The sequence below is a fragment of the Alternaria conjuncta genome (genome assembly GCF_024043145.1).
Source record: "Alternaria conjuncta strain BMP 0040 chromosome Unknown scaffold_5, whole genome shotgun sequence".
Taxonomy (NCBI): Eukaryota; Fungi; Ascomycota; class Dothideomycetes; order Pleosporales; family Pleosporaceae; genus Alternaria; species Alternaria conjuncta.
This window is the reverse complement of record NW_026250094.1, coordinates 1,385,403-1,412,218: the sequence shown is the minus strand read 5'-3', so window position 1 is coordinate 1,412,218 and position 26,816 is coordinate 1,385,403. Positions and strand designations below refer to the sequence as shown.

The 26,816-nt window shown below is 52.9% G+C and overlaps 9 protein-coding genes across 9 annotated transcripts; 5 read left to right on the top strand and 4 right to left on the bottom strand.

Moving 5' to 3' along the window:
* Positions 1-1,720: 1,720 nt before the first annotated feature.
* J4E85_004112 (uncharacterized protein) lies at positions 1,721-2,978 on the top strand (the record flags this gene model as incomplete). The annotated part of the gene is made up of 5 exons (XM_051468374.1): positions 1,721-1,824; positions 1,875-2,070; positions 2,120-2,501; positions 2,552-2,899; positions 2,950-2,978. The coding sequence occupies 5 exons, from the start codon at positions 1,721-1,723 to the stop codon at positions 2,976-2,978; spliced, it is 1,059 nt and encodes a 352-aa protein (XP_051327966.1).
* Positions 2,979-4,822: 1,844 nt separating this feature from the next.
* Positions 4,823-5,478, bottom strand: J4E85_004111 (uncharacterized protein; the record flags this gene model as incomplete). Its single annotated transcript, XM_051468373.1, has 2 exons — positions 4,823-5,273; positions 5,375-5,478. The coding sequence occupies 2 exons, from the start codon at positions 5,476-5,478 to the stop codon at positions 4,823-4,825; spliced, it is 555 nt and encodes a 184-aa protein (XP_051327965.1).
* Positions 5,479-5,837: 359 nt separating this feature from the next.
* J4E85_004110 (uncharacterized protein) lies at positions 5,838-6,851 on the top strand (the record flags this gene model as incomplete). Its single annotated transcript, XM_051468372.1, has 4 exons — positions 5,838-5,882; positions 5,930-5,947; positions 6,003-6,206; positions 6,261-6,851. 4 exons carry the CDS (start codon positions 5,838-5,840, stop codon positions 6,849-6,851), a joined length of 858 nt encoding a protein of 285 aa, XP_051327964.1.
* A 479-nt stretch (positions 6,852-7,330) lies between these two features.
* Positions 7,331-8,248, top strand: J4E85_004109 (uncharacterized protein; the record flags this gene model as incomplete). Its single annotated transcript, XM_051468371.1, has 1 exon — positions 7,331-8,248. The coding sequence occupies one exon, from the start codon at positions 7,331-7,333 to the stop codon at positions 8,246-8,248; it is 918 nt and encodes a 305-aa protein (XP_051327963.1).
* Positions 8,249-8,541: 293 nt separating this feature from the next.
* Positions 8,542-9,046, bottom strand: J4E85_004108 (uncharacterized protein; the record flags this gene model as incomplete). Its single annotated transcript, XM_051468370.1, has 3 exons — positions 8,542-8,744; positions 8,800-8,911; positions 8,966-9,046. The coding sequence occupies 3 exons, from the start codon at positions 9,044-9,046 to the stop codon at positions 8,542-8,544; spliced, it is 396 nt and encodes a 131-aa protein (XP_051327962.1).
* A 4,434-nt stretch (positions 9,047-13,480) lies between these two features.
* Positions 13,481-14,042, bottom strand: J4E85_004107 (uncharacterized protein; the record flags this gene model as incomplete). Its single annotated transcript, XM_051468369.1, has 2 exons — positions 13,481-13,882; positions 13,935-14,042. 2 exons carry the CDS (start codon positions 14,040-14,042, stop codon positions 13,481-13,483), a joined length of 510 nt encoding a protein of 169 aa, XP_051327961.1.
* Positions 14,043-16,355: 2,313 nt separating this feature from the next.
* J4E85_004106 (uncharacterized protein) lies at positions 16,356-18,593 on the top strand (the record flags this gene model as incomplete). Its single annotated transcript, XM_051468368.1, has 3 exons — positions 16,356-16,760; positions 16,813-18,317; positions 18,365-18,593. The coding sequence occupies 3 exons, from the start codon at positions 16,356-16,358 to the stop codon at positions 18,591-18,593; spliced, it is 2,139 nt and encodes a 712-aa protein (XP_051327960.1).
* A 3,884-nt stretch (positions 18,594-22,477) lies between these two features.
* Positions 22,478-23,557, top strand: J4E85_004105 (uncharacterized protein; the record flags this gene model as incomplete). Its single annotated transcript, XM_051468367.1, has 1 exon — positions 22,478-23,557. One exon carries the CDS (start codon positions 22,478-22,480, stop codon positions 23,555-23,557), a length of 1,080 nt encoding a protein of 359 aa, XP_051327959.1.
* A 328-nt stretch (positions 23,558-23,885) lies between these two features.
* On the bottom strand, positions 23,886-26,454 carry J4E85_004104 (uncharacterized protein; the record flags this gene model as incomplete). The annotated part of the gene is made up of 3 exons (XM_051468366.1): positions 23,886-24,060; positions 24,113-26,001; positions 26,059-26,454. 3 exons carry the CDS (start codon positions 26,452-26,454, stop codon positions 23,886-23,888), a joined length of 2,460 nt encoding a protein of 819 aa, XP_051327958.1.
* Between the last annotated feature and the right edge of the window lie 362 nt (positions 26,455-26,816).

Sequence of the window (26,816 nt, the reverse complement as noted above, 5' to 3'; positions counted from 1 at the left end):
ATGCTTCGAAGTCAAACAGCTATGATGTCGACGGGTGCCGGGCCAGTGAGGCATCTTCCTTCCAATCGGACCCCAAGAAAATGCCGGCGCAGATGCGTGGCGCGTACAGCGCAATGATAAGACAGTCAGAAGTCTTGTGCTAGACCATTGGAAAGGTAAGAATAGGACGGTTGGTGGTGGTTGAGTTGGAGAGAAGGCGCGCGAACCAATGGGTTCGGAGAGGATGCACCCGCCATGGTGAGGCTGGTCTCATAATGGGTCTGCTAAGTATAGCCGTTGCAGATGTGGAACTAGGCCCCTGCAACTAGCCAGTTTCAGCCATGGCCCTACAGGATCCTCCGCCATGAGCTTCAGCGACGAGGTGAATGACAGGCAGCCACCCTGCAGCAAGAGGCGCATGTGGTGATGGAAAAGGCAGCGACTGAGAACTGGCATTGGGCAGATGCGGGGAAAGCAGAAAAAGCAACTCTCCAGGACCCCGTTGGGATGCCCTGCACGCGGTCATGAAATAGTGGTAGATCCTGCTAGCGAAACGATTCTCGAATGTTTGAGATGGCTCTCGTGCATATCGCAGTAATCACAGGATGTGACTCGCGCAGCTCACACAATGGCTGGATCACGTCGGCGGTTAGCCCAAAGTATCCATGAATGGCGGCGGCCGTCGCGGACACCAAACGGAGACTGCCACCTGGGGGAGGTATATCTGCAGTCCATAAGCGGTGCATGCTGCTGTTATTGTTAAAAAGTGAATCTCACGCGCATTCGTCCTTGCCGCTTCGTATTGTCGTGTATTGTCTATTGTCGCAATAGAGCGTACCTGAGAGCATTTGGCGCTGAGCAGCTTGACCCCGCCATCCATCCCACTTGGAAAGCGCGCCCGCCGCAGCAACAAACACACGCCATCGCACCTTCCCCGTGCTCTCCGCAACATCTGCTTCTGTGAAGACACGTCCTTCACAACCTTGGAACGCCGACGGAAGAAGCCACGGGCTACGGTACGTCGCCACGTTCCCTCCCGCTCCCACGTTGAGATCGCGCATCTGGGACTGACTTGGCGGTACAACAGACCCTGCCCCCACCTTATCCGTCTCCTTTCTGTCACCGCCTCATTCCCTCTCCACCTTGCGCGGGCATCACCCCAGCATCCTCGAGAAGCTCCGAAGCGCAGCCGCTCCAGCTCCAATCGGTTGGTCGACGACATCTCTCGGTAGCCAGCGTCATTAAACGGCTAAAGACGAGCGCCTCCATCAGGCACGACCAAGTACACGCCTCGTTAAACCGGGCACTGCACAGGCCTCGACTCCAACAAACACACTTCTGTGGTAAGTCAAACGATACGGGCGGATGCATAGGTGGCGGCGAATAGCACATGTCGTTCTTTGTATTCTGACGTGCGCGTTGCCGCCATGAACACCTTTTGCGGCTCAAAGGGCACAGCACGTGGGGCTGGTTCAGTGTCTGACACAGTGCCGTTTCACCAGCGCGCGCAAGACACGCCTGCTGTTCTGCGAACAATGCTTGCCATATAGCCTTCTAGGACCCAAAGCTGACCAGCGCATTTGTAGATTCTACTTGAACCACCGCAGACGCATCCTCATTCCGCCTCTTCAGCTCTTCACCTGCCGACTATCCAGCAATCGCGACCCCGCAATCACTGAGCCCAGCTCAATTGACCCAATTCACTGCGCATCAGCGCGTACCAACCACAACAACCGCCAACATGCCTCCAGCGGGGAGTGGCAGCTCTAGAAAGATCTCTTTCAATGTCTCAGAGCAGTACGATATCCAAGATGTCGTCGGAGAGGGCGCATACGGTGTTGTTTGGTAGGCTTCACCTGTCAGTACCAGCCAGTCTGCTGCTAACCACGCGACAGCTCCGCATTACACAAGCCGTCAGGCCAGAAGGTCGCCATCAAGAAGATCACGCCCTTTGACCACTCCATGTTCTGTCTGAGAACACTGCGAGAGATGAAGCTACTCCGCTACTTCAACCACGAGAACATCATCTCCATTCTCGACATCCAGAAGCCTCGGAACTACGAGACCTTCACCGAAGTGTACCTGATCCAGGTGTGTAGCTCTAACATTGAGTGATATGCGTAGTTACTAATCCTATCAGGAACTCATGGAGACCGACATGCACCGCGTCATTCGCACACAGGAGCTTTCGGACGACCATTGCCAGTACTTCATCTACCAGACCCTGCGCGCGCTGAAGGCCATGCACTCCGCAAACGTGCTTCATCGCGATCTCAAGCCCTCCAACTTGCTCCTCAACGCCAACTGCGATCTCAAGGTCTGCGATTTCGGTCTGGCTCGATCAGCTGCCTCGACTGAGGACAACTCCGGGTTCATGACGGAATACGTTGCAACGCGATGGTACCGTGCGCCCGAGATTATGCTTACCTTTAAGGAGTACACAAAGGCCATCGATGTATGGAGTGTGGGATGCATTCTAGCAGAGATGCTTAGCGGAAAGCCTCTGTTCCCAGGAAAGGACTGTAAGTGTTGTGCCAGTACTGTTCTCGGAACTGTTACTAACAATCATCAGACCACCACCAGCTTACGTTGATTCTCGATGTGCTCGGCACACCCACCATGGAAGACTACTACGGTATCAAGTCCCGCCGAGCTCGCGAATACATCCGATCGCTGCCCTTCAAGAAGAAGATCCCGTGGAAGGCTATGTTCCCCAAGACCAACGACCTGGCGCTTGACCTGCTTGAGCGGTTACTCGCTTTCAACCCCGTCAAGCGTATTACAGTCGAGGATGCGCTCAAGCACCCGTACCTTGAGCCCTACCACGACCCAGATGACGAGCCGACCGCCGACCCGATTCCAGAGGAGTTCTTCGACTTTGACAAGAACAAGGACAACCTGACAAAGGAGCAGCTGAAGCGTAAGTCAAACATCATACGCGTGCCCTGAACCTCTGCTAACTTTCGATAGTCCTCATCTACCAGGAGATTATGCGATAAACTTGTCCACGTTTCCCCCCTCAAATGCGAGATATACACAAGATACCACGATCGAGTCGATTTCCGCAACTTGTCCACAGCTAGCTGGTCTGAGCTCATTACCATATTCGAGGAAGGGTCTACAATCATCCTGTAATTTGGATTCGCAGCAAGACATGATGTCAGCCAAGTGACGGTAGGAAAGCATACGAGGAGATGTCGCTTCGAATTCGCGCTCTCTCAAGAAAGAAAGAATCTCCTATAACCACAATTCGTAAGATAGGAAAAGGCAGAAATGAATTGCTTACTTGCAATCCCAGATATTGACTTTGCATATGCCCATGAATGTGAGTGCTTTGTTTGGGAAAGTATGCTACATCTTCAACGCCCAATCCATGCGTTGAATTTTCTCTTCCTCCCTAGTACCTCTCCTACTACGCTGTTGTCCATCCCAGATCACGCCTTTAAAGTTCATCTCACCTCTTGCCTGCACCTGCGTATCCATGGGCCTCGTCCAATCATAAATAACCGACTCGCATCTACTCCCTTTCCAAGACGCATGCGCACTTGCTGTACTACTTCCACTCATTCCCCGCGACTCATCTAGATAACCCCTGCCCTCCGGCTCCGACACAGCGTCCAACACAGACGACCGCCGCGTCGGACTCGTCGTTGAGCCCCTTCGAGCAACTTCATTCCACCACCGCTTATCATATGCATCATGTGAGAACGAGGAACTGCGCCGACGTGCTGGAACGGGGTAGATGGGGTTGTGCAGTGGAAGTGGATCGAAAGAGCCTCTGAGAGATTGACGCCGGGAGTGTGTGCGTGAAGGACGCTCCGTTGATGTCAATGGCAGCGTATTTTCGTGTATAGCAAAGGCATTGGGGCCTAGTGTTGAAGACCGCGAGTCGTGCGCCCGCCACTGAGCTAGTCCGGGCCATTTCCTCTTCTCAACATCTCCGCTGTGATATGGGGAGGTTGGTGTCGGAGCACTGGTCGATGAAGATGAAGACCCAGCAACAGAATCCTTCCTCGCCACCACGGATTTCAGCTTCAACAAACTCGCCGCTCTGCTCCTCCTCGTATCTTGGCTACCATGCCCACAGGAACTACACTGTCGGTTCCACGTCACCCGTCCCGTCACTGGGTTGACCTCGAAGTTCCCACCACTCAATTGCGTTTGTGACTGGCGCTCTAAATCGGCTTGTCGTCTTTGTGCGAAGTGGAGGCGGAGGTACCATGCTATAGCTACGAGTATGAGGAAGAGGAGTATGGAGAGGGCGATGGCGGAGTTGCGGTCGATGTTTGTGGAGGAGTTGGCGGGAGATGATGCGGAGTCGGATTTGTGTTTACTTGCTATTGCACCACCGGCCATGGCGGCAACCGACATGCTGAGGTTGTTGAGTGATTTTGCTGGGATTGAGGGCTGGTAGAGGCATTTGTGAAGATGTGTACGGGACTTCGACGGAAGCAGTTGTGGTTGTGAGATGCAGATGGTCGCGTGTGCTGTGCTGTATTACACCCTGTGACTTCATAGTCTGGCTTTGTACCAGAGTGTCGTTATCGAAGTACGCTTGGTGCGGTCGAGACCGAATGGACTGGTAGCGGACCAGTGTTGGAGATGAGGGGCAGTAAGCGTCGCGTTGGAAGCCGAGTATAGAGCCATGTCGTATCCATTCTTCTAATCTCTAGATCTTGCTTGTAGTGTGGAGTTGTTGTGCCCTTGAACGCCGCCCAATGCCCGTGTTTAATTCGTATCCGTACACAGTGGTGTCCTTTGCTATGCAACAGATCGCCTGCCCAGTATCTTCATATACACATAATCATACACCATATGCCCCCATCTCCCTTGTCTCCTGACCCTAAAAATCACATCTCCCATCCTTCCACCCCGTCCTCCACCTCTCCTCCCACTTCTTACAATCAAACTGCTCCTTCCCCAGCTTCTCATTCACAGCATTATGCGCCTCGCACATCCACTCTCCAAACTCACTCCTCGAGCTGACTCTCGGTGTGTTCTTCTGCATCCACTTCTGGAAATCTTCGGCGCACACCCAGCATGGGTACAACTTGCCAAATGTGGTGAGGAAGGATTTGGTTTCGGATTGGAGTTGGGGAGAGGGGTTCGTGGGGTATGCGCCGGTTATGGAGTGGAGGAGGGTCCATGAGGAGCGGCCGAGGGCTTCGACGTCGGGTGGGCAGTCGGCGGGGAGGGAGGGCGCGGTCGTGGTGGGAGCGGCGGCCGGTGTGCGCTTTTTGGGCATTTTGCCTGACATGGCCATGAGGGAGGTTAGGTCGTTGCAGGCTCGGCATCTATAGTAGGGGCCCAAATATTAGCATGCGTCCCGTTCGTAGAGTTGATTCTCGTCCAGCGCGTATGTCTTCCGGCGCATTCGAGAGTTGACGGTACTTACGGCTTGCCATCTGGACCGAGTATAATGCCATTCGCCAGCTTCTTGTACCCAGGCCTTCCCGCGATATCCTGGCCTTCATCTTTCTCATTCGGTTCCTGCGCCATCTTTGACTGCCTGGAAGTTCAGTGGTGGTTGTGATATGTCGCGGCGAGCAACTGGTGATTTCTAAGCTCTTCCATGATCGGACCTCGGCGGTATGCACGCGTTCCAGGGTCAACCATGTCGTGCGTCATCGCGCCTTCACCGTTGACGGCGGTACATCTGCGGGTTATGCGTCGGCGTCGGAGTTCGTAATTCTCGTGCATCCGTGACTTCGTAGCGCGATTGTAGACATGTTGTTGCTTTCGAATTACTCTTGGCGCGTAGATAAGAGGGAGGTTGTGGACGCGCAGTGGAGCGTGCAGACGATTCGCATTTGAACATTACAAACGCATCCTCCCCTTCCGGCTATCACCGTCTGATCATGGATGTACCGGTGGCTGCGAATGTACTAGGAACGCTGGGAGCAGTACGTATTCTTCATGATCTCGAACGTAACCGTGCTGACCAGAAAAGGTGTGTTGGTCCATTCAGGTACCTACGTCTCCAACAACCGTTATCGAGGAGCACAGCTAAGAGTGTGGTCTAGCTTATCCCACAAATCGTCATCAACTATCGCAGGCACAATGCTACTGGACTCCAGCCGACCATGATGATGCTGTGGGCATGGGCTGGGGTTCCTTTGGGCGTTTATAACATTGCTGAAGACTACAACATTGCTTTGCGCATACAGCCTCAGATTCTTACCGTACTGAGCCTGGTGACGTGGATCCAGTGTTATTACTATGAGAAGGTAAGTGGTTTCATCAACAGCTCGAGTGTGAATACGACAGCTGACATTCCAAAGAGGTGGTCGGTTCTCCGCTCGCTCGCAGTTGTGGTCCCTGTGGCGTGCCTCATGGGCGGTATTCAAGCTGGTCTCATCTTCGCCATTCAGCATGCCAAGTCAGAGGAACTGCATTGGCCCAGTATCCTCATGGCTGTTGCTTCAGCCGCTCTGCTTGCTGCTGGTGTCCTGAGACATTACGTGGATGTCTACGTTCACCGGACCGTTCGTGGCATATCCTTCATCTTTGTCGGTATTGATGCCCTGGGAGATCTCTTCTCCTTGGTGTCAGTCGTCTTCCAACCTAAGCTTGACGTCTTGGGTCTGGTCATTTACGGCTCCGAACTGGTGCTGTGGATTGGCATCTTCCTGTGCGGAGCGTATTACAATCTCCCCTCGTGGTACGCTGCAAAGAAGGAGACGGAGAGGACCAACGAGGGCTTAGATGAGCCGAACAGTGGGCCGGCGGGCACGTCTGGGATCGCACTTCACGATCTGCCCTCCAGCACTTCCGTGTTCAGGACGCCATCGGGCGAAATTGAAGCGATCCGACAGCGCAGTATGGGCTCAATACGTGTTGCTGGTCTGGAACATCTACCGTGGAGGGTGTAGGTGAAGCGCAAATGCAGTCAACTTTCAGCACATCACTTTGAATTGCGCATTTCACCCCACGAACCGTTTGCACCCCCAGCATCTTTTTCGTACAAAGGTCTAGGTCCTGCGGCTACCTCCGGTGCTGTGTTTGCCCGTGACGCGTTCGTTGCTTCCACGCTCTTGAACTTGGGCAGGCGCACGCACCTTCTCCACAATCACCATCCGCACTCCCCACACTCAGACCGGACAACTACCACCGACTACATTCACGCTCGACCTCCTGCGTCACAGAATATCAACTGCGTCACTATAATAACCCGGCGCCAGTAGCTGATACAAGTAAGCTAACCTGCACTTCCGCCGACTCCATCACCGTCCGCAACCAGAAGTCTGCTTCACCTGGTTCGGCCTATCACAGCGCTGGAATATCTCAGCAACACTAACGGGTTCAAATCGTCAGGAATACTCGCAAGTTAGCTCTCAGCTCCAACAGCATCATGACTTCCACCACTACGACCAAGGTTACTTCGCTGGACTCTCAGTCCGATGGCCCGTCGGTGCCGAACCCTACACCAGCCACTGAGTCTGTAGGCAGCCCCTACGAACCGGTAGACCCTCCTCCGGAGATGGACTATACCGCCGTCGCCAGGATACTGGGCCCTATCCAAGAGTCGCTCAACGAGGCCGCCCTGGAGGCCGCCTACCCATCGCCACCCATCAACACACCCATCCTCGGTTCCCCAGCTCCGTCCGTTTCATATCGCTTCCCTGTGACCCGCGGTCGCGGCTTCAGTGTGGTTGGCGATAGACTCGCGCAGCTGAAGATCAATGACCGCAAGCTTCGTCACCGCGAGGGAGATGTGGGCTCCAGCAACTACTCACCAGAGGCATCCATCAACGAGGACGAAGAAGTCGATATTGCGAGCATATCCGAGGTGTTGAGCGACGGCGGTAGGGACAAGGAAGACCCAGGACAAGCTCGTAAGACCCTTGACCCCATCGATGTGACTGAGGGCTCAGTTCCTATCGCTTTAGGTTCCCCAGCCGTCAACCCGCGCATCGTAGAGTACCTGACCTTCACCTCCGACGACTTGCCTACGAACTCGGTTGCACCTTGCTTCCCCTCCACACTCATGAAGACAAGCACCGCGTCGATTAAGACCATCGTTGGCGGCAGCGACGGCGCTAGCTTGAAGAGCGATGGCGTCACTGAGAAGAGCAACTGGGCTGAGGAAATCGAAGACATGGTCGACCGTACATGCCTACGTCTCGAGCAGCTTGCCGACGATGAGTGGAAGCGTGATGGCAGCAAGAGCTTCGCCGATTACTACGTCGCTCGCCTTGAGCGTCTGCTCAGCAGCGCTAAGCGCTCCGTACCCGTCAGCATCCAGAAGAACAAGGAGACCCAGGAGTGAGAGGACAAGAATGGTGCGCCGAAGAAGCACTCATAAGTATGAAAATGGCGCAGGGAAAGGTGACGGCGTTCACGGTACGGGTAATGCTTTGTTTGTCTTCACGGTTAATGGCTCAAAAGTTGGACATGTGCTGTCATGGTGTTCTATACCCATAATGTCTCTTCTTAACGATGCACGGGTCTACGATGATGATTCCACGATGTTAGGTTCAAGTAGTGGATCTGAAGTATCAGTAATAATAATGTGTCCTTTTCGAGATATATCCTGAACTTGCTGTGTACATGCCATGACACCTAAGTCAAGCGCGAGTACGATGCATTCCTCACACCCAGTCCCTGCAGGATAGCAACAACACCCAGCGTAATAGCCGTAGGTCTATCGTTACTCTTCCAGTAAGCTGCACCTGCGGCCGCCAGTAGGGTCGTCAAAACACCCGCGATGCTCTTGTCGTACACATCGTAGATACCCGTGACCGACCACTTGTAGTTGAGGATGCCTATTAGAACGTTAATCACGACACATTCAACAACAACCTTTGCCTGCAGACTTACTCATAATAACAAAGAACCCGCTGCCCTCGTACCAACCGATCTTACTCGCGCCGCGTAGCATGAGTGGCAGTGTGTTCATCGTCGGATGTTTGAACTGGTCCAGACCCTTCAGCTACAACACCATGTTAGCACACTGCCACATCTATCGAACTATATGATCTATTACCGTATGTCCAATCGCCAAAATGGCATACGCAGCTGAAGAAGCCTGCAGCAGGGGATGCGACTGGGAGGTGATCGACGTCATGGTGGTGAGTGCTGCTTTCAGGATCGTGTCAAAACCAGTACTAGGTATGAGAGAGATTACGATTTGGAGGACGGAAGGGAACAGCAGGGTTCTCTGGCGTTTGCAGAGACGCGCATGTCACGATCGCGTCGTTGTGATGCTTTTGGCTGGGACCGAGGTTAGTATGGATTGGGAACGGTTTCCCCACTTTTTGCGGGTTCGCCGGGAGGTTGGTGTACGCAGGTCGGTGGCGACGCGACTTCGCAAGAAGACGGTGACTGACACTGCCTACAGGGCCAGATTGGACATGCAGTTTGCTGGCTTTGAGAGAGGATGCGTTGTCTCCTTTGCAGTGCCTGAGATGCAAAATCACCAGTTTAAACGAGACCTTTTCGTGATCGGTGGGATACCCGGGTACCTAGGTATACTTCATTTATGGACTTCGCTGCAAGCCAGAACTCATCACTACATGTAGCGATTGTGCTGACTGGGTCTAGGCTTGCGACTGTGATGTTTGTGTGGGCATTCTCTCCGGCTGTCTTGAGCATCGCTCACGCTGTGTGTTCATCTCGTTGACCAGTACGAAGTGGTTTTCAGACTAGACAGGAACGTTCTGGTTTGCATTGCATCTCATTCGCTGATTATATCTGGTAGGTGTGTGCACTGCCCCACAGCTCCAGCCACCACACCTAACCCCGCTGTCCATCGCTCATCGAATTCGCTCGTCTGTGCTGAATCGAAATCACTTATTGGTTCGCATGGAAGAGGGCTCTGATATCCAAAGTTTTATCAACGTGAGTACTGTCAGAGTTCCATCCAATATATCAGAAACACTCGTCTCTAACGCCCCGGCCCTAAAGACCCGGAGCCCTTCGCCAAGGGTATTGATGTCGGGTGAAGAGGATGTCCGGGCTCCTGGTGTATGTGGAAACCAAGCTCAGCCAGCCTGCTTCGGAGTTAGCCAACTTCAGATACCAAAGCGCCCAGAAATGGAAAGACTTTGCTCCACGTGTATGAGCCTCGGTCGTCTGAATAGCACGCACTGGGAAGACATCAACGACTTCCGCGAGGTTATTGTCAATCATCACCACTCGGTTGATGCTTTACTCAAGAGTGCACGTGAAGGTTGCCATCTTTGTGGGTTACTTTTGATAGCATGGGAGGACAATTGTCGCTTGGACCAAGAACCCGGGGGTGGATGGGTTGGCAAAGATGGTTTCAAATCAATTCCGTTCAATGATGGCATCAGACTCAAATTTCAGAGGGTGAAGAAGACGTGTATGGGTGCCGTCGATGAGGTACAGCTTACTATACTTTGTGGGGACTCGCTGTTTGATTACGGCGGACACCTGATCTGTAAAGCTATGGATAGTGAGCATTCTTCAATTCCGTAGGATGTCCAGTTCTTCAGGCTAAATCGTGGAACAGCCGAACATCATACCCTACCGAAAGCATGCCTCCCATCAGGAGACGACACCAATACGGGCTCATCGGCAAGTTTGTCCAGGATCAAAGCCTGGATGGATATCTGCACAAGTTCACATCCCAAATGTTCCCAGGTTGATTCTCAGCCTCCACCCTTACCAACGAGAGTCATCGCGGTAGGAACTAAAGGATCTAGCAAAAGCTATCTAGTGTCTGGAGATAAGAAGAGAGGTTACTACGCCACTCTAAGCCACTGTTGGGGAGGTCCCAACAATCGACCGTTGTCGTCGACGGATCAGACCCTTTCGTGTCGACAGCAAGGCATCGAAGACGAGTCATTGCCAAAAACGTTTCGACACGCGGTTCATGTATGCAGGGAGTTGGGCATAGAGTATATTTGGATCGACTCTCTGTGTATCATCCAAGCGCAAGAAACACAAGAAGACTGGGCAAAAGAAGCACCCAAAATGGGAGTTGTATACGGCAATTCAATCTTGAACATTTCAGCGGCGGCAGCAGCAGATTCTACGCAAGGCTGTTTCAAAGAGCGCCTTGGTCTGTTCTGCTGGCCATGTCCAATCACACTGTTCGGACAGGCATGCTATCTGTTCCGACATCCAACGGGTGTAGAACTCGTCTGCGCTGATCCCGGAGACCTTGATATTTCAAAGAATGTCTTAGCCCAAAGAGCCTGGGTACTTCAGGAGCAGGTCTTATCTCGCCGCTCCATCACATTTTCGAAAACTCTTCTCATTTGGCGTTGCCGGACGCTATCGACCAACGAGAAGTACCCTTTGGGAATACCGCACGCTCAGGGTATATTGGCTGACAATTATCGTCTTCTTCACTGCCTAATAAACGGTGTATCTTTACCCATGCCGAAAACGCCAATGATCTACTTCTATACCTGCTGGTACAGAATAGTGACAGAGTTTACAGGTCGGGATCTCACATACGAGGAGGATAGACTATCTGCAATTGCTGGCATTGCGAAAAGGTTTGGGGGGGTAGTAGATGACACCTATCACGCAGGGCTGTGGAGGCGCGATATGATCACCGGTTTACTTTGGAATCCAGGACGTACTCCCGGCAAACACAGAACTAGATCCGCCAGGGCACCGTCATGGTCATGGGCTTCAATCGCTGGTGGTGTGACCTATGAGAACCTTCTCTCGTTCTCTGCAGTTCGCATCCCCTTCTTACCACTGGTCGATATTCTCGATGTTTTTGACCCACCAACCTGTGTCGAGCATCCGTTCGGAGTGACTTCGAAGGCATCCTTGAGCTTGTCTGGCGTCTTAATAGCAGTGGTGCAAAACGAGCACGAAGACTCAAGGCCAGCTCTGATCGATGAGGGCACACACTTTGAGCACCGTGGTAATATTCTCATCTCGGACGTCGGGAATTTTGACCAGTTAGATCTAGCGTGCTTGGTCTATCTACCCGTTGGATTAGCCGTTGCTTATGACTATGAACAAGTCCTGCAAGACAAGGGCGATTTGCACAGATTCTTCTTGGAAACATCACTGGAGACAGAAAAGCAAGACCGCTTGGCATTTGACCACGTGTACTGCTTGATCCTGGAGATCACCCAAGGAAAGCAAGACACTTACAGGCGAGTAGGGCTATGTATTGTGGGCTACTATCAGAACATTGAGGTTATTAGCCCAGCCGTGCTTGGAGAACGCAGGTCCATAACTCTTATTTGAAAGTCCTTTGCTTCGCCCATATACAGCTTAGCTAATGACTTCTCTTTTCTTTTACATTCCCTAGAGTATCAACGCCAAGATTGAGAACAAGACATGTGGCAAGTGACGAAGCTAGCAAAGTAGACAAGATCCATCGCACAAAATTGCCTTACTATAGTGAAAGTTTAACTATAGCTGACCCAAAGCGAGCTTAATTGACACGATGCGTTGCGAGACCCCTATGACTAGTGCAATTTCTGGCTGGTAGTACTTAAAGACTAAGAGCTCTTCTGAGATTACCTATCTGAATTCGCTCGCATAAACTCAGTAATCAACCCCATCAGCGCAATGCCCGCACCACCCACAATCTTTATCGCAAAGCGCCCAATTCTGGTCATCGTCGTCCCACACCGTCCGAGCATGTTCGTGTGCCCACGCGCCTTCATCAGAGTACTCGCCCTCGCTGTCGATGTCGCTAGACGTGGCTTCTTCAATTGAAGTGGAGGTCACTCCTGATATGCGGGATTGTGCTTGGTGACACGAAGCCTCGATAGCATGTCAGCGTTCGAACAATACCTCCCACGACGCAAGATTCTGAACTTACACTCCCCGAACCCGAATACCCACCCACTTCAATCGCAGGGTTTGTGCGAGCCAGCTTTTGCTTATGCGACGACGATGTCTCATGCTGTAACACAGCCTGCTTACTTCCAAAAGACCTCTTACAAACTTCGCACCTAAAATTGGTAATATGAGACGGTGCAACACTTGAGGACGGCGCAATGCTATGAGACGGTGCATCGCGATGCTGCTCCATTGCTTTCTGGCTGCAGAACCGGCGGTTGCATTTGTGACATGTGTGAGCGCGGCGAGACATTGTTTCATTGGTGCCCGTGTGGCCTCTTAGCGCGGTTTCGGAAGGGAAAGACTTGGAGCAGATGGGACACTGGTTCGCCATGTTGGAGAGGGGTGAGTCGAGAGAGAGGCGAGATACTTGGAGGTAAAGTCTATGTACCCCACTTTGTGTCACCATGCACTCCCCTAAATATGGTTGGGATCGACTGCTATGAAATAAATGCAAAATGAAACCTGGTCAGAGAGGGCAGCATAACCTACTACGTTGAAAGGTGGGTACAGTTTGATTCTTCTGCTTCACTTCGCTGATCACTTCATGGCTCAATATTGCCTATGATTTTCATTTGTTGTAACTAGTACACCGTAATCTCTCTCATAGACCAAAGTTATGCTTGGGTATCATATGCCAATCCGTCATGTAGACCTCGACTCATTCGCCACCATTCAAATCACGTAACTTGCGCCCTTCCCCTTCATCTCCCTTCTCTCACTCTCTTACAGCCTCTCCGTTACCAGTCTTAGTGCTCTTCTCAGTACCCTCTCCTTCCTTCATTCTGTCGTCAATCCCTCCATCATACTGCCTTGCGGCCGGCAAAGCAGGCAGAATGCCGCTAGCAATGGCATCGAGATCAGATGGCATGCAAGTGGCCGGCGAAGTATAAGGACCCGTAGTGTCTTGCTCCGCACCCAGCTTATCAACTTTCTGTTCGGCCCACGCGATGGCGCCGTCGACTGCGGTTTTGACAGTCTGGACGACTTCTGAGACGATGGCTGCGGCGGTCGGGGTGGCTTCGGTGGTGCCGTCCGTGCTGATCGTGCTATTATCCGACGCTGATCTTGGGGATGCAGATGAAGACTTCGTAGTATCTTGTGTTTGGTGAGGAGAGTTCTGACAGGCGTCAGTATGTGTTGGGAATAGGGTGAACGTGAGAGAAGCATACTCGTTGCCTAGCTGGCGACTTCTCCTCCGTGTTTGGAGTCGTGACAGCTTCAAGTGCTTTCGGCCTCATAGTTTGTGTGGTGAGAGCGTCGAGTGCTTCCGGCTTCATGCTTTGGGTCGTACAAAGAAGCTACCCTTGCAGATTGGTTTTTGTGTTACTTAGTCGATCGCGCGGTCCTCCGAGGTGTGCCAATGTAGGTTGCTTGTGCATGCGGCCGAATGGCAGCAGGCGGCGATCTCCGCAGGTCCTTCTCGAAGTACATGTTTGTTTGTTTGCCATTTTGGGACTGTACCGCCCTTTCCTATTCGGCATGGCGATGTGTTTGTACCCGCGTAATAGGAAGCGACACCCCCACGAAAACGACTCGGATGACGACGACCGAAATCCTGCGCGCTGACAACGACACCATCGTAGTCTTTTTGATTAGCTGTGAGATTGCTTCCCGAGCGTCTAGTGAGCCAGATAACATTCTCACTGAACTGACTGCATTCTTTCCCCAAGGCTGCCGAGGCGAGGATTTGCGAAAGCTGAATGGCGGTCGTTTGTGGTGATTATTCGAGTATCGACAAGTTCACTTGGCAGAGAGTCTCAATACTCAATACTCACCGCTCTATCGACTTCATCGTCATATTCCACGTTCAAACTGGAAGTAGTAGCCAGGGCTTCTGCTTAGGCCCAGCTCACGTGTCCATGTGCCTGCCTCAGAAAACCAGAATAGTCGGCTTCGTCCCCAGGATGCAGAACTTGATGCATCGGTAGCCTTGTAATACCGTGCTCAGATAGAGTACTACGAGCGTACATGACGTTGCTGAGTTGGCTTGATATCTGCCGTTGCATCAAAGAGCCGATAAGCCTAACCCTGACGCAACACCGATCATGACCACTCCTGCGTCACGCATCACATCTTCTGCCTTGTCACAGACAGCGAACGCATTTTCCTGCCGACCGAACCACTCGCGACCGCCTGAACAGACTCCACGATACCGAACGGTAGTCAGATTCAGGTACCCACCGGCTATTCACCCTGCGCTCAGAAGGCAGAAGGCATAGCCTGAGACATAGACACCAGGCTACGCCATTGAGCAGAAAGCATCCTGGTCATGTCGACTTACCGAGCGTCTACCCCATCATGTGGCGCACGACTGGGGTTGAACCGCTTGAAGCGCAGATCAATGTGTCCAAGACTTGTCTTCTTCCTCGTCTTCTAGAAGCTTTGCCTCACTGGTTGCGCCATCGCAGGTCATTCGGCCCCTAGGCTAAGCTATACGAAGACAGACGACTCCGTGTCTTGGAACTGCACTATGGCTGTCGTTATGCCGCTTCGACTCAGCGTTGAGTCAGTCGATAAGAGCGTTCTGTACACGGTGTTGGATCACCGGCACACGCATAGTCGAAGTCAATGAATCCTAGGACGCAGTGCCGGAGTCAGCAGCGAACATCACTGGCTGAGACCCCAGCCGTTGTGTGGAAGAGTCCACTTGTTCTACGGCTCCTACAGGTACCTAGGTAGACGCCAGGATGTACCTGGTAATTGCACTTGGGCAGCAAGGTAATATGAATTGCTGCATGGAAGCATGCTCGCGCCTATCAGACGAGTTGCAAATCTTCGAGTGGAGTTCGAGTGGCTTGGTAGCAATATGGAAATGCAGCGGACTTGTGAAGGCGTAGCGCGAATGATCAGGAGATGCTGTTGATGCAGGTCCACTGCCGCCGTTCGCTGATCACAGTCATGCTGAACCCACCATGCCAAGGCAATAGCATGCGCAGTACGATCTTAGGTCGGCCGTTTTCCTGGTGTATTAGCCTATTGTACGCGGTTAGCACGCTGGAGAGTTGGAGGGCAGGCATCTCGCTTCGCGGGCCTCTCCAGACACACCGCATGCCTCGCATGCTCCGTGCTTCCTGCAGACCCTTCTGTAAGCAGGCTGCCACCACTCGTTTGAGGCTGCCACCACCACTACGCTGATCGTGTGTCTACAGACGTCCGGCATGTTGCAGGCAATTTATCGTCGACCGGGCGAAGCTGCGGCCGTGGGTGGGTAGCATCATCACCGTGCCGGCCACGGCTCGACGCGAGACCCTTGGAAGGATCACTGGCGCCATTTTTTGATTGTCAGAGCGCAAATGTGGAGTGCTTGATGCCCTTGTCACCCCCGCATTCGCCTCGCTCATCTCGCAGAGCCCGTTTCGTGACATGTGTAGGTGTAGGAGCTAAGGATGAGGCGAGATTCGGTGTGGTTATAATCGTCGTGCGTCCTGCCGTCTCATCTTCACGCCGAATTGCTGTGTCCTGCTTTCATCAGCAACGCCTGTCTCACACCCTGTGCCGCCTTGGAATCCAGTACTCTGTCTCGATATCGTGGCTGCACGCCGCAGAAGTTGTGCAGCGTGCCCCGGCCGCTGTCTAACCGTCCACCAATCATGGCTGGAATTACTCCTTCTCCAGATGTTAGTCCCGTGTCAGCGGCGACCACTAATGGAGGCTTCCCACGCGACGCCTTCTGCCTCAATCTCTCCGCTCTGCCCGACGCAAATACCTTTATCCTCAAATCCGCCCTGACGTCTCCTCATCTGCTCGACCCCCCGAATGGACTGTTCACTGGAAACGGTGGCTTGAGTAATCCCTTCAAGAAGCGGCCCCGCAACATGTCTCAATCATCTGGTACAGACCGGGAAATGTCCAATGACAACACCCCACCCGCGTCGAATGGAATCGCACCTACTAGCAATGGTACCAACGGCACGAGCACCGAACCCCGACCGAGCACAAAGAAGCGCCCAAGTACCGACACGATAGACTACCCGCGCCGGCGTGCGACGATCGCTGTACATCACTCTTATTTCGACTTATCCAGCTCCAAAAACTGACATCAAATAGTGCGAGATATGTCGGTCGCGGAAAAGTCGATGCGACGGAAACAGGCCAAAGTGCAGATTGTGTACAGAGCTGAATGCCGAGTGCATATACCGAGAGCCAGGCATTAAGCTGGACGCAGGCGACAAGCTGATCCTAGAGCATCTGAACCGCATCGAAGGTCTTTTACAATCTGGCCTCACTAGCAACTTCTCATTATCATCGCATTCGCCAGCCGCGAGCAATTCCACCAGCGAAGATTTCCTCGCCCGTAGCACCGGCAATATACCCCATCTCGGCATGGTACAGCCGATCAACGGCATAGGAACATGGACCAACCACCCGTCAAACATCTCGACCATGCCGAAAACCCACAATACTGCGGCACTCAATCTGCTGTCATCTCCAATGATCAGAGAGCTTGTGTCTCGCCAATATGACGCCAAGCTTCTTCTCCAGCTTGAAATGACTCGAGAGTCAGTAAGCCTGGGGACGAGCCGTGGGTTGGATCTCTCGAATACTGGCGCATACGTGCAGGCGTATTTTGAGCGAGTGAATGTCTTCTACGCGGTTGTAAATCCGTATACATGGAGTAGCCACTACCAGACCGCCCTCAGCCATGGTTTCCGAGATGGGCCGGAGAGCTGCATAGTCCTTCTCGTTCTTGCGCTAGGTCATGCTGCAAGCACCGGCAGTATTACACAGCAAAACCCTGAAAAGGATCCCCCAGGATTGGCATACTTTACCGCAGCATGGAGCTTACTGCCGACAGTCATGACAAGAAACAACATGGTAGCTGCACAATGTCAAATCCTCGCCGCAGCATACTTGGTGTATCTTGTACGCCCAGTCGAAGCTTGGAACGTATTATCAGGCGCCAGCATGAAACTGCAGCTTCTTCTGAGCGCGCCTGGTCGCGTATCTCCAGCGGAAGAGGAGCTGGGCAGAAGAGTGTACTGGAATGCTGTGATGATCGAAAGCGACCTACTAGCAGAGCTCGATCTTCCCCACTCCGGCCTCGCTCAATTTGAAGAAGGCTTTGCACTTCCGACCGGATTTGAGGATCTAGGAACAGAAGCAGTTGGCCGAGATGAACTGTGGTATTTCCTTGCAGAGATTGCCCTTCGTAGACTACTCAACCGTGTGAGCTCCATGCTCTACATCCGAACGACACCCTATTCCAAAGGCCCAGCTGCGACATCCATCGCTCAACTGGATCCTTTGGTTGTGGAACTCGACTACCAGCTGAACCAATGGTATGCTGGGCTACCGCCAGCCATGCAGTTCCCGCTCGACAGAGTGCCTTTGCAGAATCCGGTTCAGACCGTTTTGAGACTGCGCTACTTCGCATGCCGTACCATCATATTCCGCCCATACGTGCTTTTGGTCTTGCAGGACGAGACTTTGGCCATGGATTCAAGTGTGCAGGATAATTGCCACAAGTGCTTGGAGGCATGCGTTCGTCAATTGGAGTACATCACTGCGCACCACGCTGGACATCTACCTTATCTGTTCCAGGGCGCTCTCTCGTAAGTTTCGCCAATTGCCAGCATTGCGTTTGCTAACAGTTTTGTAGCATCATCTCCCAGACATTGCTCATCATGGGCGCAACAATGACTCCCTCGCTATCTCAGCTGCTTCCCCCACCAGCGACTATGGACGATATCATCAACAACGTTGTTCTAGAAATGGAGCGATACGCTCACCTCGCACCTAGCCTACAGCTTTCCGCTGAGATCATTCGCGAAGCCGAAGGCAAGCGACAGATGTGGCTACGGACAGCAGGACTCAAATTTGACGTATGACTCTGATCTCGCAGTACCAGATTGCCACCCAGTACATGCCCACGACTGTGGGCTCTTCAAAGCAGGAAAGCTACAACGCTGATCCACATGCTCGCCATACCTGTGTAGCTGAAGAGCGACCTTCCACTTCTGGTAGCCCCCGTGTACCATATGATGGATCAGCAAGTCGAGCGACGATCGCACGCGACAGCGACTATCATCTACACGACACACGCGGCGCTTCTCGATGAACCCATTTCTGGGTCCAGCACAGACCTTCATCCCCAACATCCTGTATCGGACGTTGAGACAAATAAGTACTAGATCTCCATCAACCAGGTCCTCACATCTGCCGCACCCCGAGTGTACATGCCGAGAGTGATTGGCGAGTCGCTGCTCAATATGGGGCAATTTGGCATGACACAGTGTCTACACCAACTTCCGACAAGAACTAGTTCTCCACTGAGATTCCGGTCATACCAGCTGAGACGATCTTAAGTCGACTCAGGCAACCAGCAAGCCGCTGCGTTGATCTCACCAGGTCCTTAGATCAGGTCCTCGTGGTGGCGAAGCACAGCCAGAAAACCACTGGGTGGGTCACTGCAATGAACTGAAGAGATGATCTGTGGGTACAACGATGTACCCCATAATGAATCCGGGCTCGGTACGGCACGGTGGCTTGCTCCGCTACGCATTGCCACTTCTACGGTGACCATAGCGTCCGACCAAAGTCCACACGAGGCATCTCGCATGCATGAAGCGTGAGGCTACTCCACCAGAACGCACATATGCGACCCACACACATAGCAAAATACCATCCTACCACCACTCATAGTGCCATCAGTACACGTGAAACGCATCATCGCAACTCTGGCCTTAGCCCGCGCGCTGCGCGCTCCTTCACATTGAAGCTAACGAGCGCACCCCCTGGTAGAAATGTAATATAGATCCTGCAAGAGAGACCAGGGGTACGAATAGGTGGCCTGGTCTACCCCACATGTTGGGGTTCTCCTGTGACTTTACCCGTACACCCACTTACTTTTCGGGCCTTCTGGAAACGTAGTGGAATGTTGTGAACGCCTTCGAGAAGCCGAGGTGCGGAGATGAGTGTGTGTGTCGGGGATGAACAGGGGGAGGTGTGTGAGACCGACTGGACAGGGGTGTTGTTGGGGGACGAGATGCAGGTGGAGGACGGATGAGAGGGACTATGGGGTGATGACGCTGACTGTAATGTGAGTCGAAGCTGTACTGACCCATTGTGCTGGATGCGGTTTGTTTGGCTTGTGTAGTGGTGGCTTGGGAGCACGCCGTGTCTCATAGCCACGTTGGATATGCCTCATTCACACCGATGTTTGCATGTACTACACCGACATGTCTTCTACAAGCCTCGTCCTCCTTCCAAAGTCTATTGCTATCGTGTTCTGCAGCCACAACGCCGCGTCGCCGAACACTCATAACGGTGTGCTGACTAGTCAAAGAAGACCGTGACTTGGGTTATCTGATGGTGAGAGTAGGAAATGCACCGGGTCAGGCAACGTTCCAGAAAACATGGGACTAGCGTCTGATGTTTATGCATGACTCTGCCCGCTGGTTGGTTCGCATGTACCAGAGCGTTTGGTAGTGTTTAGGACGGTAGATTGTGATTGGTGCGTTATTCCTGACTGGGCGCCACAGGCGGAAAGACGGGAGCGCGCTCCGGTGGCATGACAACACCAGAGGTATCTGGTTGCGTAAAGGCGACATCGAGAAGCGGAAACGAGGCACAAGAATTTGGGGATGACGTCGGAGTCTGCTCATTTGTATTGGACAAGGGTACGGAATGGTTCTTGAATGAAGCGCATGAACCAAGACTTGGGCGTGATGATCATCTCTTGGGTCTAGCAGCGACCGGGCTGAGCCTTGCATTATCTCATACCAGTACAAACTCATCGGCTTCGTCCTCCTCCCAATCAACCCTTTCGCCATACATCCAGCTTTCATAGTAACATTGTCCTACTACTGTGTATTCTCCACTCTCACACTGTCGCAAGAGTAGAGGTACTGAAGATCCATGTATGATGCATATGCAGTCGCCTGGTCGTAGGGCTTTTGGCCCAAGCCCAAACAATTGCTTGCTCCCGAGGAAGAGTCTTTTGTGGATGAGTCTCAGATTCATTTGAGGAAACTTCTCTTTGTGAACTGCTTCGCTAACAGGCTCGGGTGTTTTCGTGGCAATGAAGCGTTCGTACATTGAGATCAAATCGCCTGTAGTATATTGTAGAGGCTCTGCGAGGGCTTGCGGACCAAGATCATGGCCCAAGAGCGTAACAAATATACGTTCCTTAGCAGCATTCATCTCGTCAGACGTATCGATATCCACTGTAGGCATGGTCGTTCTGAGGTTAGCCATTTCTTCGGCCAGTCGTACATTCTCTACTCCAAAAGTTGCGATCTCTTCTCGGGTGACACTTGACACGAACTGGACCGTGTCAATGATCCGGGCGCGAACAACCAAGCGCACATCGCCTTCTTGATATATTCCGTTCGCTTGGCATAGGCGCCCTTTGGCGGCGGCGTACGGGTAATGTGGAGTATCGCCAATTCTGTAACCCTGCCATCTGTCTCCTGCAGAAGAAACGTCCACTCGCCAGTCTATGGTCCAAGAAGGTATCTCCGCGTCTGCGCTGCCGCGGATAAGCCCCAGGAACGCAAGCGAGCCAGTCTTCCGCGCCATATCTGCACAAAGCTTTCGGTATGCTTGTCCAGTAGACATCCTATAATCTGCAACGAAGTCCAGAGCGGAGGTCCTTTCTTGGAAAGCTAAAAATGCATTAATGGCGTCCCTTGGGTCGCTGGCCTCACGCGATGATGAGAGCCAGAACAGTACATCCAAGAAGTCGCTATATAAGGTGCTCTGCGTAGGGTCGCCTTGTAGCCATCTACGTGCCGTGTCCATGCTCAGCAAGCGATCGACTCCGAGGTGATCTGGGATTAGCGAGTAAACGACTTGCAGGGCCGCTTTTGACGAATATCTAATGACGAAGATGATACGATAAAGTACGTAAATTTCAGTTGGTGTCGTTCCAAGTATCATCGTGGGCCGAGTGGATAACACGATCTCTTGGACTATCCATGCACGTTTAAAGTACGGGCGACCAATGGCCCAATTCAATGCTTGAATGTACTGTGCTGTTGTATAGCTTGTATCGTTCTCTTGAGAAAAGAGAGCAATCAATCTGCTTTCCAGATCCTTGTGCATCTCGGCAGTCCAATGGACATCAAGCGGTGGGAGCTCGCCCAAGTCTCTTATCAGATCAAGTAGTACAGGCGTATGCTCAGGAGACATGCCAATCCACATTAGCGTCCGCTCCGCTTGTCCATAGATGTGCGACATCAAAGAGACCTGGTGGCCTCGCTCGTCCAGATCATGCTGGTTCACAGCAATCTGATCAATCCAAATCTTCCCGCTTGATTCAGGCTGTGTCAGGAGCTCGTGAACATGGTGCAAGATGCGCGCTAGATGCACCGTAATCCTCAGAGAGCCAGCACCGGTTATTGGAATAGACGAATAAGTATTGGTCACTCCAACTATGGGTTCCGGCTCTTCGTTGTCGTAGTCGGTCCATGTATATGAGAGCGCCTCGAAACGCGGCTTTTGCCGGATATCCACCTCCTCTAATTTGTATGCAGGAGCATCTTGAGTGCCGGAGACGGAGAGAAGCCGTATCGAGGTTGGAGTCGAACACGGCGAGTATTGGTATGCTGACATTATGAGGTCACACGAAGGATTTGGGACAGGCAGCCCACCAGCAACGCGATGACCGCAGTGGCCCGTGCACTTGGCGCGTTCGAGCCCCACTCAAATTTCTTTGCAACTTCGACAGGTACGGCGCGCGGCAGGCACGACCACAACGTCTCTAAACACAATGGCAGTCGACAACTCGCTGGAGTCGCTCCTCGCGACTCTTACTACATCAATTCAATCCGCTACAGAAGCTCTGCCACATGACGATATCCTACCACCGAAGGAAGGCATTTCCCTTCTGGATGTCAAGAACGAGCTGCTTCTATCCTACCTACAAAACCTCGTCTTCCTCATCCTCCTAAAGCTCCGCGCACGAAAAGGCGACCAGCAAGAAACGAACCTCCACCCCCAAGATGAAGTGGTCCAAAAGCTAGTCGAACTGCGAATCTACCTAGAAAAGGGTGTACGACCGCTCGAAAGCCGCCTGAAATACCAAATCGACAAGATCCTCCGCACAGCCGACGATGCCACCCGCCGCACCACCCAAGCCAGCGCAAAACCCACCTCGAAACCCAAGAAGAACAAGACGGACACAGGCTCCGACTCCGACGTCAGCGACGCCGAATCAGCAGGCACAGCGCAAACCTCAGAGGACGAAGACGAAATGGCCTACGGCCCCCGCCGCGCCCTCGTAACACGCCAAAAGACCGAAGCCGCCCAAGAGCGCGCGCGCGCCGAAACCGCAAAGGACGGCATCTACCGCCCACCCAAGATAACGCCCATGGCAATGCCCGTACCCGAGAATCGCGAAGAGCGCCGCGAGCGGCGCCCCGGAAAATCCGCCACCCTCGACGAATTCATCGCAACCGAGCTGTCAGGCGCGCCCATCGCCGAACCCAGCATCGGAAGCACCATCACGCACGGAGGCCGACACACAAAGTCCGAACGCGAGCGTCGCGAAGAGAACGAGAGGCGCGAGTACGAAGAAGCGAACTTCACGCGGTTGGCGCCGGGGAGTAAGAAGGATGCTGCGAAGCAGAAGGCGAGGCAGCAGCGGGATGGCGGGTTTGGTGGGGAGGAGTGGCGCAGCTTGGGCGCGGGGATTGATCGCATTGAGAAGTTGACGCAGAAGAAGAGTGGGAAGTTGGGGAGCTTGGAGAAGAGTCGGAAGAGGCCTGTGGGGGATGGGCCGAGGGGGAGTGGGAGTATGGCTGGGGATGCGTTTGAGAAGAGGAGGAAGGTTGTTGGGAGGTATAAGTGAGGGATTGGATGCTATCTATAGTAGAGCAAGATCTAGAGGGGAGGCAGACATTTTGCCATGTCTTGCAATCAGAAAATACATCCTTTTACGGCAAAATTCTTCGTGTGTACATCCTGATGTTCTTCATTACCAAATTCACCTTTTTTGATTGTAAAAGGTATCTACAAAAAATCTCCCACACGACGCCCAAGCCCATACTCCATCGACGCCAAGCTATGCATTCATTCATTCCATAGGGGTAGTCCGCTCCCTCAAATTTAGCGACCGACCCCGAAAACGCCCGCAAACATGCTGCTGAAGTGCTGTGCAAATATCCCTTTTCTGCTCTCTAAGCCAGATACCTATACGAATCAGTCTGCGCGCCGTCTACGCGCTCCAGGTATTCACGCTCAATGAGCGACTCAATGCGTTTCTTAACCATGGTGACCTCGGGTTTAAATTGGCCGACGAGTTGGCTGAGGGTCTCGGACATGAGTTGTTGATGCGAGAGTTCTTTGCGTTGCCTGGTTCGTTGTTAGCATGGTGGACGTTGTATAGGTTTTGAAGAATACATACTTCATGATACGCACAACCGCGGCCTCAATACAGAAGCCTCGTGAATCGTCATTCTTCTTCTCGGTCTCGCGACGCTCACGATCGCTCTCGACCTTGTTGCCGCCGCTGACGACACCAACTTTGATTTTGACGAACTTGCCCTGGAAGCCTTCGTTAAAGGAGAACTTATCGGTGGGCTTGACATCCTTGGACATGGGCTCCTTGATCAAAATGCGTGTCTTGGGTGCGACGGCGAGCGACTGTAAGTTACGGATGAGATCACTAGGAGGGATGTTTGTCTGGGCTTGGATCTCTTCGAATGTTAGGCGTTCGCCGGCATCAAGCTCGTTGAAGAGAAGCAGGATGATCATGCCATATGTCGACACATTGAGGTCGTGGCGACGCTCCTTGACAGAGCCATCCTTCTGAGGGACCTTGGGGAAGACAGCTTTGATGTCTGCTGATCCCATGTTGGGGAGCCAGGTAAGCTGTCGTCCAGAGTGCTTCTGGCTATAGAACTTTTCGAACCCGCGCTTGAGCTTGTCTACGACAAGAGGGTAATTGCATCGGGGTCGCTTGTCTTCTTCGTCGGCGGCTGCACCACCCATGGTCTCGAGAGGCCAAGTCATGCTAGTCAGCACGTTGATGGATAGCTCGATGCGCTTGGGGTCTTTCTCTCCGAGACCTTCCACATGCTTCTTGAAACCGGCGGTAAGCTCCTCGGAGATGGTCATGTCCTTGAACATGGCCTCCAGCTTGAGAGTGAAATTGTTGCCGAGCTCGATCTTCATCTTGGAGATCATCTGCTTTTCGACTTCGTTGCTAATGGACTTGTTCATCAACAGACGGCGACACAGGTGCTTCTTGTAGTAGCGCTCGAAAAGGTCCTTATCCTGCACGTATCGTAGCAGGATGATGGCCTTCTCCAAAACCGCGTCAATCTCAGCCTCAGTCTTGCCCTTGATGCCCTTCTTCATGTTTTCGTCGATAAAGAGGGAGATGTATTCGGATGATCGTGGGAATGTCACCGAGTTGATGAAATCGGAGAAACTTGCTGTTTGCGCCTGTTGCAGTAGCGGATCGCACTCGAATGACTCTCGCCAAATCTTGTCAAACCGATCTTTCAGGGCAAGGACATCCTCGACCCATTTGATCGCAGCGACAGTCTGCTGGTTCAGGCTCTTCTCTTGCGCAGCACCCTTGCCCTTGTCGGCTGAATCGGCGGCAGGTGCAACGGCTGGCGCCAGTGACGCCGCGATCGCGTCCTTGTTGATGTCTGAGCCCATCTCGACAATGCGCTGCTGAATGGCTCGGGTTGTCTGGATCTTCTTCTCATCTACCCGCCTGTTTAGGTCGTAGATGAGGTTCAGCTCTTCAAGTCTATGGTTGTCGATCATGAAGCGTACACCGCTCTCCATTTCTACAAGCTCGTGTATCCGGAACTTGATCATCTCTTCCTCTACGACTTTCTGAATCTTGGGTCCCGTAGTGTCCAGAAGTGTTTGCTTGCAGCGCTCGTCCTCTTCGTAAATTCTGCGTCGCGCGTGTTTGCAGTATGCGCCGGCATGCGCGTCGCGTAGTAAGAGCTCCGATTCTTCGCGGTAAAAGGCTCTGCTCGTGTCCAGATACTCCACCTCAAAAGACGTGTTGTACAAGCGCTGGTCCTCCGCCTCTATCTCGCCCTCGTGTAGGCCCTCGAGCATATACACGCAAGACTTGATAAGCTGCTTGTCGATGACGTCGCCGTCACGCTCCATCTGTATCTGGTCGAGGATGATGTTGTTCAAGAGGTTGAGGATCGCTCGAGCGTCGGTCGGGGATATCTTGGAATTGAGGATTTCGTCGCGGAACAGAACCATGGCGGCGTTGTAAATTGATGGGCGGCGATGGTCAGCACAGTAGACACGGTCCTAAGCAGGCCGTGTTAGCTAACATCCTCAGCTCAGTCCGTCCAGATACCATCTTACCATGTACATGAGCACGTCTGCCAGCATGCTGGTGCAGATCTGGTGATCGCTCCATGCCTGCTTCAGCCCTTTCAGAAACCTCTCGCCCGCTACACGTCGCTCATTTGGTGTAGTTCCGCCGATACTCTGCGCGTCTACAAGTAGGTTCGTTGAGAGCAATTGCGAGATTGAGGCTCGAACCTCGGTGCTCAACCAATTTCGCTCGAATTCGTGAACTTTCTCGTAGAGAGCCTCGCCTTTCTTCTTCAGAACGATTCGGTATGCGTGGCGGTAAAGTTCCTCGTACGACAGCTTGGACGCATTCTTTGTGTGGATCTCCCTAAAGGCCGCCTCGATGGTGGCCCACGTGTTCTCGAAATCTACTTCGTCGCCGTGCAGACCCTGCGAACGCGCCATTGTTAGTGTTGAGTCTACAGCATGGAGTCTTTTTTTGTGACAGCGAGGTTGAGCGGCGTAGGCTAGCACGCGAGGAAAGAGAAAGTGAAGGTGAAAGTGAGCGCGCAGTACGTACCCTCCTTGGCGGCCGTATCCGCTGTCTTCCTCGTCCTGCGATCATCTTCGCTCCTGCCTTCTTCTGATCGTGTGATATTCAGAGCTTCGAAGCTCGGTGCGGTCGCAGGCGGAGGTAGGCTGGCGGTGCAGATGCCCGGTGTGGCGTGGGTGTAAGGAAGAGGCCGATGGTTCAAAGGAACATTTGGAGGCTAGTACGCAGCACGGCGAGGGTGACAGTGAAGGAATGGCACGCGTGGCGGCAGACG